The sequence below is a fragment of the Notechis scutatus genome, chromosome 12 (assembly GCF_049901735.1).
Source record: "Notechis scutatus isolate UNSWTSFEM ecotype Mainland chromosome 12, rNotScu1.2, whole genome shotgun sequence".
NCBI classification, from domain to species: Eukaryota; Metazoa; Chordata; class Lepidosauria; order Squamata; family Elapidae; genus Notechis; species Notechis scutatus.
The window spans coordinates 15,778,912-15,791,439 of record NC_142020.1 but is presented as its reverse complement, the minus strand read 5'-3'; the positions used below and the strand labels follow the sequence as shown (position 1 = coordinate 15,791,439).

General features: G+C 43.5%; 1 protein-coding gene across 9 annotated transcripts in view; it reads right to left on the bottom strand.

The window, feature by feature from the left end:
- The window catches only part of MPRIP (myosin phosphatase Rho interacting protein), a 74,483-nt gene that overhangs the window by 55,270 nt on the left and 6,685 nt on the right, over positions 1-12,528 (bottom strand). For 7 of the 9 annotated variants that reach the window (XM_087942262.1, XM_087942264.1, XM_087942266.1 and 4 more), the window contains exons 2-3: positions 2,993-3,070; positions 2,701-2,766 (exon numbers count right to left, since the gene is read on the bottom strand). In XM_087942262.1, the coding sequence (XP_087798388.1) occupies positions 2,701-2,766; positions 2,993-3,070 (144 nt within the window). Of the gene's footprint in view, positions 1-2,700; positions 2,767-2,992; positions 3,071-6,352; positions 6,507-12,528 lie in introns of those variants that run through there. The other 2 variants (XM_026683200.2, XM_026683201.2) reach the window with 1 other exon arrangement.

Below are 12,528 nucleotides of genomic sequence, written 5' to 3'. Positions count from 1 at the left end.
CTTTTTTCCCACCTATCCTGTGGACTTGGGAGAGCTGGCGAAAGGATCTGGGACATAAAAAGAGTTGAGGCTTGACTGAAAGTATGAGAAAAGCAGAAGCTATAAAGAGAGTTTAACTTTCTCCCAAGTTCATTGACTGGTGATAACTCTTTTGCTAAGTCACTACTTAAATGTTCAAAGAGAAAACTTCCAATAAAAAATATTGGGAATTCTTGGGAATTCTCCAACGACAAAGGAAGAAGATAGCCTGGAGGAGAAGAGAAGGGATGCACCAAAAGGGTTAAACGCCACTGATACAATTGCTGCCAAATCACTCATTTTTGGCGCCAGGCTTAAGTAAACAGCTTAGATATAAAGCACAGCCCAACCATATTAAATAAATAGTTGTTGTTGTTTTAAAAAAAAAAGATACTTAATGTATCCTAAGCCGGAGAAGGTACAGTAAAAAGAAAACAGCAAACAGCAATTAATTTTTTTTTTGTAAACACTTCTTGTAAAGTTAGAAACAACGGTAGAACAGACAATAAGCATGAACGTATTTTTAATGTCTCAGGCTACCATCAGAAGCTGAATCTATCACATTTAAAAGGAGATTATCGTTGCTTAAAACGCTCAGCTACAAGGTGAAATTTAAAGAGCTGCATATCCTGAATTGGCCTCTCTTATGGGTGTATACTCTTTTCAAATTGTATTAATTTTTAAGATATTCTATATTCTAGCTTGAAGAGCGATCATGTGCAGACCCGATATCCAGACATAATGTTTTCCTTTACTTTTTTGAAGGAAATGTATCCTAAAACTGAACTCCTTCGGTGAAATGGTCCCCAGCCCAGATGTGTTGAGCAATGTTTGACGTAGCTTCTCTACCAATGAAAGCTACAGAGCAACGCAACCAAGTCTCTCCTACTAATTAAATTGTGAGATGAAGATTACATCAGCCCATAATATTCCTCAGTGGAGAATGCTGTAGAGCTTCGATGCTCATTTTTATTAATTTTTCGGTCATGGGTTTCTTGAGGAACATCTCCACATTCTTGAAGATCTTTCCCAACGCGCCTTCCCAAACTAGCCTAGGTGGGGCTGCTCCCAATCAGCTCTGGTGCTTTGCTATTTTAATTCCACCAAGGTGACCTCTGCCCCCAATAAACTTACACTAAACTAACTCACCCAGGTGAATAAGGTAGATAAGGAGATCAGTATCACATCCGCTTTCTTACGTTTTGCAGGAATAGCAAACCAGAAGCTCCTCCCCTTTTTCGCCTAGTGCCAACTCACCAGTAAAATGTTGGCAGACATGTCAGAAGGAGTAAGATAAATATATATTTAACACAATGGGCAATAATCTGATTGAAAAAGTTAAGATTTCTGCTGGTTATATCAGCTGAGTCTGAAAGGCTAGGAAAGAGCACATTACTCAATTTAAAGAGGAAAAGAAAATCTTGGTATTGTTTTTTTTTTTTTTAAATCAGAGATGGAATGAGAAATTACAAGGATAACTGGTAGGAATTGCTTATTTAATGGGCAGGCACCTCCCTCCTACCTGTTCCTCGTATTTTGAAGACTACCATCCTTAACCGATTCCAAACTGAGATTTGTGCAACATAAACATCCACCATAAAGCAAACCACGCCGTGAAGGACGAGATGAACAAGAAAACCAAAGCCTGGTGTTACTCAGCAGTCAAAAATAGTCAAGATGCAGACCATCCAACGCCTGCCCCTCCTGCAAAAATCACACCAGAGATTTCCAGCCTCTTAAGAATGACTACTTTCTCTTCACGGATGGAGAAAGCCTAGGTGGCAACTGACCTTCCAATTGTTGGCCTGAGCAAGAAAGGAGACAATCACAAGGGCTGGTGTGAAAACCAGAAACTCCAGATTCCCACATCTTTCCCAGGAAGTCTCTCTCTGCCTTTTGGAAATGACAACCATGATAAATTGCACGCTGTTTTCTCCTCCTCCAGCTAGCAATCCACAGCAGCTTCTTACCAGCTGTTCGTTCCTTCATCCTTACACAGAAAATTAACTCCACCACTACAACCAACGTCATTGGGGACTCTGCCAAAACACAATCTCCTGCTCAAGGCCTACACACCTGGCCCCTGAGCATGGGAACTCGATTCCAGATAGTTTTACTCAATGGGCAACTCCATGGTTGGAAGCCCCCTCCCCTGGGAACACTCGATTAAGAAGACCGAGAGTGGTAAGCGGGGAGTGTACCCCACAACCCGTCAAAGACAAGCTCTTTTGCCAATCCAAGGATGCCCTTCCCCAGGAACCCAACGGCATTTTTTATTTCTCCTTGGGAAACCACACCGAGACACCTTGCTTCAACAGACTTGGATACGAATAAATGAGTCATGCGCTTCGTTTGGCATCTCTGGTTTAATTTTTAGACATCGACTGCAGATGTTTCATTACTCATCTGCCGGAACTTCTCCAAACCCCTGACCAATGATGGAAGCAAGCAAGCAGAGGAAAATTCTGAGCTCAAACTATTACCATGCAAAAGCAAATTAAGGCTGGGGAATTCTGGAGTTCGAAGTCCACACATCTTAAAGCTGCCAAGTACGAAGAACATTGCTCAAACTTTGATGGACTACTACTTGTGGTCTTGGAAGCGCTCGCTCATCACAAGCCCGCCGTGAGTATTCAATGAGAAGAAATTGCCCGATTCCAAAATCCAAAAAAGTGGACTCACCATCTCGTCCAAGGCGTAGCGGAGAAGACCATGTTCGTAAAGGATGAAGAAGCGACGTTGCCATTTCTATAAAAAAAAAAGGGGGGGGGGACAAGTAAAGAGGTCATGTGGTTAAAACCCTGGAGAACCGAAGGATCCAACAAGCCAAGATCAAATCCCCACAATTATTTGAACACCGCAGAAACCAGATCCCCTCCCCCGGTCCATCAGGATAGCGAGATGGATGGCATATACATTTGATAATACATTTAAAAACATTAAAAATCTGCGAGGAGGAAAGAGCGATCCTTACCCGGGAGCGATGCACAGGGTTGTCGAAATCCGTGCCCTCTGGAGCTAGTAAAAGCCATCCACCGTATATAGGCTTGGCCTGAGAACAGGAGGAGGAAAAGGTAATTTTGAGTTGGCTTTAAAGGGCACAACTTCCAACCATTTAACTCCATGGTGCAATTAATAGCATTGGAAGGGGCCAGTTAAGAAATCTGGCCGAACACAAGCAAGGTTGTCCTCGTTTTGCATGCACATTTGTGACTGGCAAGATGGTCATTAAACAAACGAGTTGCTAAGTGAAATTATCACCTTGCTTACAACTTGAATTTAGCTTTTTGTTGCTTTGAAGGCCTGCGAAGGGCATGAATGAAGGCTGGGTTATGAAGGGACTTTTTCATCACTGTCATAACTCTGAATGGTTGCTAAATAAGAGACTCTGTAAGTGTACACATACAGGCATACATACATACATACACACACACACACACACACACGTGTCTCCGGGACCGTGTGTGATATAGTGCCTCTTTCAGTTAAGTGGTCCTCCTGAACAGGACTGATGTATGAATGAAGCTTTCGAAGACAACAACAACAGTGAAACTGAACTGAGTTAACATCTACAAAAAACACACAAAAGTGCAGTGCTATATCTTCGCAACGTGCGCTTTCAGAGACCCATGACTGCATTAAAAAGCAATTTATAGAGCACCAGGGTTTTTTTTTAAATAAAATTTTATTTTATTTCGTACATCCACAGAAAAACAGAAAACAACAAACACAGCAATTTATCAGTCACTCGTTGAGCTGGGCAGCTACAAAACCCAAATAAATAAATAAAAATGGGCTTCTTTCCTTAAACACAAGGGATATCCAGATCTGAAATTTGCTCCCCTTTTCCAAAAAACGCAACTCATCGTGAAGGAGATTTTATTTTTGAAGCTCTGAATGTTTCCTCCTGTCTGCTGGCTTTACAGACCTAAAATAAACCTGCAAATACCTTGGAGCAGGAATAGCCTTTTGCTGGTATATTCCTAGCTCTGGATTAGTAATCAAAACCAAAGGAAAGCAAAACAAAAAATTACAGAGATGGGCTGTTGGGTTGTTTTTGCTGCTGTTTTAAAAAGCAAAACAAAACTCTGAAAACCTGAAGCCAAAGCAGGGCTTGTTTATTTGAAGAAGAAACCAGCCAAATAAAAACCAGTTCCTGTATTTAAAAACAAAAATATCCTAAGCCAATTGGAAGGAGTCCTCCCCTAAACCTGTTCAGCCAGTCCAAGGATGTTGCAAGATGCTACACACAGACCTACAACTCCAGATAAAAAGGGGGAAATCTGTCAATGCCCCACCCCTGCTTGAAATCGCAGGCTTGCAGGTTGTTTTAAAACACACAACCCGGAACTCGCAATTGGTTATCAAAAGCGTTCCTGATACAAATCCGGCCCACACGAAGATAACTTTTGAGTCTGGATTCTCTGCGCAGACATGCATTCCTTTCTCCTTGTAACCTGTTTATCCTGGTTTGTTCCCCAATGCAACACACCCACCCCAATATTCTCTGCAAATTTATGCTGGCTTAATTGAAGTAAGTGAACAGGCCTACTTCACAGAGAAGAGGCGGTTGGGAGTGGAGTCGAAAGGTTTCCCACAACATGGTTGAACGCACACAAACTTGAGCCAGGTATTTCATTCCCATTTCCTTCCTTCAAGATCATGGACTTTCCTTAAGATACTGGATTAAGTAGCAGCGGTTTTTTTTGGCCCTATCAGAAAAGCAAAGTAGACCTCATGAATATCTAAGTGAGCGCTAAATCGTCTGCTTGTTTTGCTGTTCCCCTCACTTCCAAAGTTTCTAGTCCTCTCCCTATGATGCCCTTTCAAATTATTTTACAATGCAGCAGGCTGGTTCTGCTCAATTATACAAAACAGCAGAGCCTTAACAACCGGGTGGAGAGATTTAACTTCGGGATGCTAGACCTCATGAATAATGAAAGTACATTTGGAAAAGTATGCGGTTGAGTAGGTGGTGACCGGATTTTTATTTTTATTTTAAGAGGTGGGTAATCTCGTAAGGCAGGAAAAGAATGCAAGGATTTTCAAGGGGCCCAGAAAAATGCCATTCCTCATCATTCACTGCCCCACCCTGGAGCCCATAGGAGAGAAACAGACATCTGAAAATCTGCAATATTTTTTTTAATGGCTTAAATTTGCTAGTGTGTCTCCAAATTCAATGTCCCATTAGGCCTTCCTTTTCATCACAATTTGCCCTGCGCTAGCAGAATCTTAAGAAGACACCAAGAAGGCAGGAATTATTCCTAATTTATAATCATCATCATCATCATCACCATCAGGACTTGAGAATCGAACTGCAGAGATTCTGGCATAAACCAGTGCAGGTGGTTCCAGTGGTACTGGGCACACTGGGTGCTGCTGTGCCTAAAGACCTAGGCAAGCACTTCAAAACAATTGGTGCCGACAAGATCACTATTGGTCAGCTGTAGAAGGCAGACTGGGATCTACTCGCATAATCTGTCGATACATCACAGTCCTAAACACTTGGGAAGGGTTCGACTAGTGATTTGTGATACGAAACTAGTGATTTGTGATACGAAGCATAGTCATCTTGTTTGCTGTGTACACTGTCGTTTTTGTGTATAATAATAATAATAATAAGGAGGAGGAGGAGGAAGAGGAGGAAGAAGAGGAGGAGGAGGAGGAGGAGGAGGAGGAGGAGAGGAGGAGGAAGGAGGAAGAGGAGGAAAGGAGGAAGAGGAAGAAGAAGAAGAAGAAGAAGAAGAAGAAGAAGAAGAAGAAGAAGAAGAAGAAGAAGAAGAAGAAGAAGAGGAAAGAAGAAGAAGAAGAAGAAGAAGAAGAAGAAGAAGAGGAAGAAGAAGAAGGAAGAAGAGGAAGAAGAAGAAGAAGAAGAAGAAGAAGAAGAAGAAGAAGAAGAAGAAGAAGAAGAAGAAGAAGAGGAGGAGGGCAAACTCATTGCAGATCTTGGCTTCTGCCTGCAAGCCCTGATCCTTTTGAAGAGAGGCAATAAGGACAGCATTCAGAAGAAACCCGCAATGCCGATTCAGACAAGCTTGTGGAAGTTTGCCATTCAAAAAAAGAGCACACATATAGGAGCTTACCATATACAAGGAAGGGAGCAAACTTGCAAACCTCTTCAGGAAGTACTTGGTCTAAAGAGAATTTGCCTTCCTTGAAATGAATAAATAACATTTGAGGATCCTTTCTGGCTCTCTTGAAGCGCTACTGGGATCCTCGAGGCCCCTCACCCCCTTCCAACCAGGTGCTCTGGATTATGGTTACACACACACAAACACAAACACACACACACAAACACACACACACACACAGCCCTTTCCATATCTGAGCAAACCTGGATCTCGAAGCCAGCTTCCTCCAGCGCCCTCCAGGTGTTCTTGATCCGTCCAAACCTCCCTCGGCTCATGGTCCGTCTGCTCCCCACTCCCTGGGTCCCTGTCTCCTTTGTGCTCAGTGAAGGTGCCGCCTTCCTTCCGTCAGGGCACCTGGGTCCCCACCCACACCTGCACCACACCCTCCGTGGCTCACGGCTGCCACACCCTTTCTGAAGGCAGCAACAGCAGTGTGGGACTGCCTGGCCGCCCCTCCCCAGGGCTGAGAAAAGGGGATCACAGAATAACAAGACTTGGGAGGGACCTTGGAGGTCTTCTAGTCCAACCCCTGCCTAGGCAGGAAACCCTACACCACTTCAGACAAAGGGCTATCTAATCTCTTCTCAAGAAATTCCAGTGTTGGAGCATTTGCAAAGTCTGGAGGAAGTTGTTCCACTGGTTAATTGTTCTCATTGTCAGGAAATGTCTCCGTAGTTCTAAGTTGCTTCTCTCCTTGATTAGTTTCCCTCCGTTGCTTCTTGTCCTCCCTTCAGTTGCTTTGGAGAATAACTTGACTACCCCTCTTCTTTGGGGCAGCCCCTCAAATACTAGAAGACTGCCATCATGTCATTCCCTAGTTCTTCTGCCCAAGGGGATTAAACCAGGTTTTAATGTTTATAGGGCCCTCCATCAACAAAGATAAAGTTATGTTCTTCCTACATGGAGCTTCCTTCCTTCCCTTCCTTTCTTTTACTTCCTTCCTTCCCTCCTTCCTTTTACTTCCTTCCCTTTTTCTTTATTTTACTTCCTTCCTTTCCTCCCCTTTCCTTTCTTTCCTTTTTCTTTACTTCCTTCCCTTTCTTCCTTTCCTTTTTTACTTCCTTCCTTTCCTCCCCTTTCCTTTCTTTCTTTTCCTCCCTTCCCTCCCTTCCTTCCCTCCTTCCCTTTCTTTTTCTTCCTTCCTTTCCTACCCTTTCCTTTCTTTCTTTTCCTCCCTTCCCTTCTTTCCTTCCCTTTCCTTTTCCTTCCTTCCTTCCTTCCTTCATCATTATCTTAAACTGATGCATTGACAGCAAAGTAGCAGAGAAACATTAGCAATCAATGTACAAATTCATCCACGGAGACTTAGAGTGCTGTGATATATGAATGGTCATCAACAACTTTTTTTTTCAAAAACCAGGAACCTTCTATGAATTTTCTGATGAGACCAAAAAATAAATAAATGAGGTGATGATTTACGGGTTTCAGGGTTGAAAAAAATATATATGGACTAAGACAGGCGTTGAAGGGATTACTGTAACCTCTAAGAGGGATTTGGGCTTATAGGATTGTAATTATCTGTTGAAGTTCAGAAGACATTATAGTTATGTTTCTTTCTCGTCTATCTTAGTTTCCTTGCAATTTCTTTTCTTTTTTTTTCCTGCTTTAGATTTGTCTTTTGCTTTATGTAAAATTCTCAGTAAACACAAACAAATAGAATATGCAGAGTTACGTTACTTAGGATCCCTCTGGGCCAAAAACCTCATTAAAACGCCTTTCGTACATCAACAGGAAGGAAAACCTCCACACTCAAGAGGAGTCGATCACCAAATTGTACCTGGAAAGCCAAGAATCACCTCCCCAATTATACGCTGGCAAGGAAAAATGACATTTGAGTGCACAAGAGCGGTATGCAGGCTATTAAACAACCCAATTAATAAACAAACCTTCCTCGAAAAGGTAGCACAGGTCAGAATAAACTATGCAGTAATAATAATAAATCTAGGGTCTGACTCAGGATATTAAACTGCAAATTTCGAAAGCTCGTGCCGTCATAAATGTATTTTGCAGAAGTTCAGGCTGGTTTTTTTTCTTCTTCTTCTTTCGACTCCCATCTATTTACATTCACATCCTGTTCTCTTTGGCCACTTGGAAGAAATTCCCACTCGCTCCAGGCGAGAGGCTTCTGACCATGCAAGCAGGGGGTTAGGACAGCTCCCCACAAGCCCAGGGACCTCTTGCCACTGATTTTGCAGTCGATCCAAAATGTCAACACTTATTTATAAACAGCTTGCCATGAAATACAAGACGTTGGTACACCCTGATCCTGTCCTTCTGAAGATCCCACCACGGCTTATCCTGTTTAAATCCCGTCTCGCTGCTTTCCTAAAACTCTCAGCAACTGCAGACTTTTTTTTTTAAATTGAAAGGAAAAAAGGAAAGGGGGGACACACACAAAACCTTCCTGGTGTACTGCTAGTCAAAGTGTCAAAAGCTTTAAGAAACAGGGGGGGCTGGGAAAATGTTTCAAAGCTTAGAGGAGAAGAATTCCCCCCAGAGGTTGGCCCGTCCCAACACGCTCGCCAGATTCCCATCCGTCAAAGGGAAAAATGCTCATTCCCGCCAGAGAAGCAGTTGAAGAAGCTTAGGGGGGGGGGGGAGGTTTTGGGGGCAAAAACAGATTTGGGTCTGACTGACTTTTCTTGTTGAGAGAAAGGAAGGAAGGAAGGAAGGAAAAGGAAGGAAGCAGGAAGCAAGGAAACTAGGTAGAAGGAAGAAGAAAGAGGGAAGGAGGGAGGAAAGATAGAAGAAGGGAGGGAGGGAACGAGGGAGCAAGAGAGGGAGAGAGGAGGAAGGAAACTAGGTAGAAGAAAGAGGGAAGGAAGAATGACGGAAGAAGGAAGGAAGGAAACTAGACAGAAGAAAGGAAGAGAAAGAAGGAAGAGGGGAAAGAAAAGACAGAAGAAGGGTAGGAAGAGAACTAGGTAGAAGAAAGGAAGGAAGAAAAAAGGGAGGGAGGGAGGAAAGACAGAAGAAGGAAGAAAGGGAGGGAGGGAGGAAGGATAGGAAGAGAACTAGGTAGAAGAAAAGAAGGAAGGAGAAAGAGGGAGGGAAAATTGTAAGAGAAGAATTACGGTCGGTAGAAAAAAATAGGAATGAAGGATCATCTTCCCTAGTTTCCAGAATGACACATCCCAAAAAAAACAACACCACAAAATATTTTGCCCCCAAGCACCCTGAATGGAAAAGCTTTCAAAATGAAATGAAATGTATACATCATTGCCTCTCGAATTAAAGTAGGAAGTAGATTCCCCTGCTCTTCCTAAAACAACACTGGCTGTCTCCAAAGGGTGCAGACTTGAGCTGCATTTCATCTGCCTGCCACAACACAACACAACAACACAAAGCCCTGGTCCTACTGCCACACCTCGCTCTGTTCCGATTCTCAGCAAAACCCGGTGCTTTTGCTAAGGATTAGCAGCTTTCTATAACTCTTCCCTTCACCAAGTGCTGGGCGTTATGTCTACCGACACATTTGCACAACAGGCAATCGGCCTTAGACACAGAAGAGTGTATGCATCCGGCCTGCATTTTACTACAGAACTGTGGCTAAAAGCAAGTCAAATGTGCAAACTGAACCAATGGAATCGGGATTCAGGGTTAAAAACCAGCCTGACAAAATCCAACCCAGCTTTTCTGGTGCCTCGCAAATGCCGAGACTTAATTTCCCTTTTTAAAAAATTCCTTGCCCACCCAATCAAGAGATGGTGCCTCCTTCCTCCTTTTGCAAAAAAACAAAACAAAAAAACAAAAAACAAAAAACAGGGCAGTCTCGAAGCTTGTTGGTTGCCACAGCAAACGCTGGAAAGACATCTGACATTTAGTTAAAAAAAACCAACAAACACCCCATTTTAATCTTCACGATTAGCTCCTCAGGCAGTTGGATTTTTGCACTATGAAACCACCGACCACGGATTTAAGAATTCAACAGCCATTCAAAACTAGCTTTCCAGAATCTGGAAAAGCATTATTAAAGCATTATTTTTCAAGCTTGGCCCTGTTCAGATGGATGGATTTCAAGGCTTGGGAGTTGGAAGCCCACCCACCTGAACGTAACCAAGTTTGAAAAATACTGCTTTTGAAAAGGAAAGGAGCAGAAGACTTGAGCGCAAACACAAAACAATAATGTCAAAACCTTTTCCCAAAAAGGTGGCACTCAGAACCGATCTGGGCTCTGCCTGGCCGTCTTCCGAAACTTGCTTTAAAACAGGGCTGTCCAACCTTGGCCCCTTGAAGCCTGGCGGACTTCAATTCCCAGAAAGCTGGCTGGGGAATTCTGGGAATTGAAGTCCGCCAGGCTTCAAGGAGCCAAGGTTGGACAGCCCTGCTTTAAAAGGTTTAAAGACGTGCAGTTTTCATGTCCAACTATACCAAAAAGCTATCCAGATGTAGATCTAAGAAAGAAAACCTCATTACATTCTAAAAATGACTTTAAAGGAAGCCTGGACCAGATTATGCCCAGATTAGGGCCAAGCTCTTGATGACCACGTACAAGGTTAGCGTAGGAGTAATCTTGTTAGCAAAGATCTCACCTCCATCTTTTGACAGTAATATTCTCCGTTTTCAGAAATTGCTTTGCAATAGACGGGGGGAGTTTTGCTAACAAGATACAGATCTTTTTTTTTTAGGGGGGGGGGGCTGCAAAGATGGACACCCTCATCATTAGGCCTTTGCTACCAAATCACAGCAGATGGGATACTGGTTAGGACTTAGCCTTTCGCAACGAATTCCAAGTTGAGCTCTGACCCACCTTTTCTTCCTGCAAAAAAACCATCTGTTTAGAGTGCCAAAATTGGCTTTTCTGCATGAGCTACTTTGCCTTTGTCCTCATTTTCAAAAGGGAAGGAAGGAAGGCCTCTTTTGCTACTGTAGTCAGGAAGGAAGGAAGGAAAGAAAAGTGAAAATAGGAAGGAAGGGAAGAAATGGAGAGGGAAGGGAAGGAAGGAAATGGAGACAGGGAGTGAAGGAAGGAAATGAAGGGAGGGAGGGAGGAAATGGAGGAAGGAAGGAAAAAGAAGGAAATAGAGTGGAAGGAAGGAAAGAAAAGTGAGAATAGGAGAGAGGGAGGAAATAGAGTGAGGAAGGGAGGAAGGAAATGAAGGAAGGGATGGAGGAAATGGAGGAAGGAAAGGAAGCAAGGCCTCTTTCGCTACTGTAGGTAGGTAGGTAGGTAGGTAGGTAGGTAGGTAGGTAGGTAGGAAGGAAGGAAGGAAGGAAGGAAGGCAGGAAGGCATCTTTTGGTACTACATGAAGGGAGAGAGGGAGGAAGAGAAAGAGAAAGGCTCTTTTGCTGTTGGGCATCATACCGCATCTTCCTAACCCTTGGCAATCCTTTCTCAAAGGCGCACCGTCGCATCACATCAACCATAAACTGCACCGTTTCCTTTAAGGAGCAGCAGAATAATCCTGGGTACACACTGTGGTACAAGTGTGGTCAACAGGTATTTGTCAGTCTCACCTGTGTGGAGTTGGGTCCCTGGCTGACTTTGTGAGTCACTCTTGGCCCTTCACACAAAGCTTCTCGCGGTATGCTCAGGTGCACACCGGCGTTTCCTGCATTGCCGACCGTCTGTACGGACACACCGAAGGACCCATGAAATGGCTTCCCCATCTTATTTCCAAAACCAAGGACACCACGCCGGGCCCGTGCCAGGGAGCCATTTAAAATACCAGCTGCTAGTCCTCAACACGCAAGAGGGCGGGCTTTCTGTTTAGCACCTTTGCGTCTTTTTCTTCGGCTTCTTTTCCTGAGAGCTGGCTGGAGAATCCGAGAGGGGAGATAAATTCTGGGGGTTCTCCAGTTTAATACGGTGTGATTTGTCATTACCTATTTGCCAGCCAGAAAATACTCAATAACTTTGATGATTTTGGCAACAGCGTTTTTACAAATGACTTAGCGCTTTTTATCCATTATAGGTTTTTCCAGTCTTCAGTTCAGTTTTCCAATCTTCGGTTCAGGCGGCCTTTTTAAAGATAGGTCATTATTTTATTTTATTTTATTTTTTGCACTAGAGTTTAAGAATTCATCTCCCCACCTTTATTTTCAAGACTCGGGAAAAGCAGGATTCTAACCCAGAACTCACTCAATTTATAGCAATAGCGCTTAAGCTTGTATACCGCTTTACAGTGCTTTCCAGCCCTCTCTAAGCAGTTTACAGAGTCAGTCTCTTTGCCCCCAACAATCTGGGTCCTCATTTTACCCACCTCGGAAGGATGGGAGGCTGAGTTGACCTTCAGCCAGCGAGGATCGAACTGCTGGCAGTGGACAGTCAGCCTGCAATACTGCATTCTAACCACTGTGTCACTACATCTTCCTTCCTTCCTTCCTTCCTTTTTACTTCCTTCCTCTTCCTTCCTTCTTTCTTTCTTTTCCTTCCTT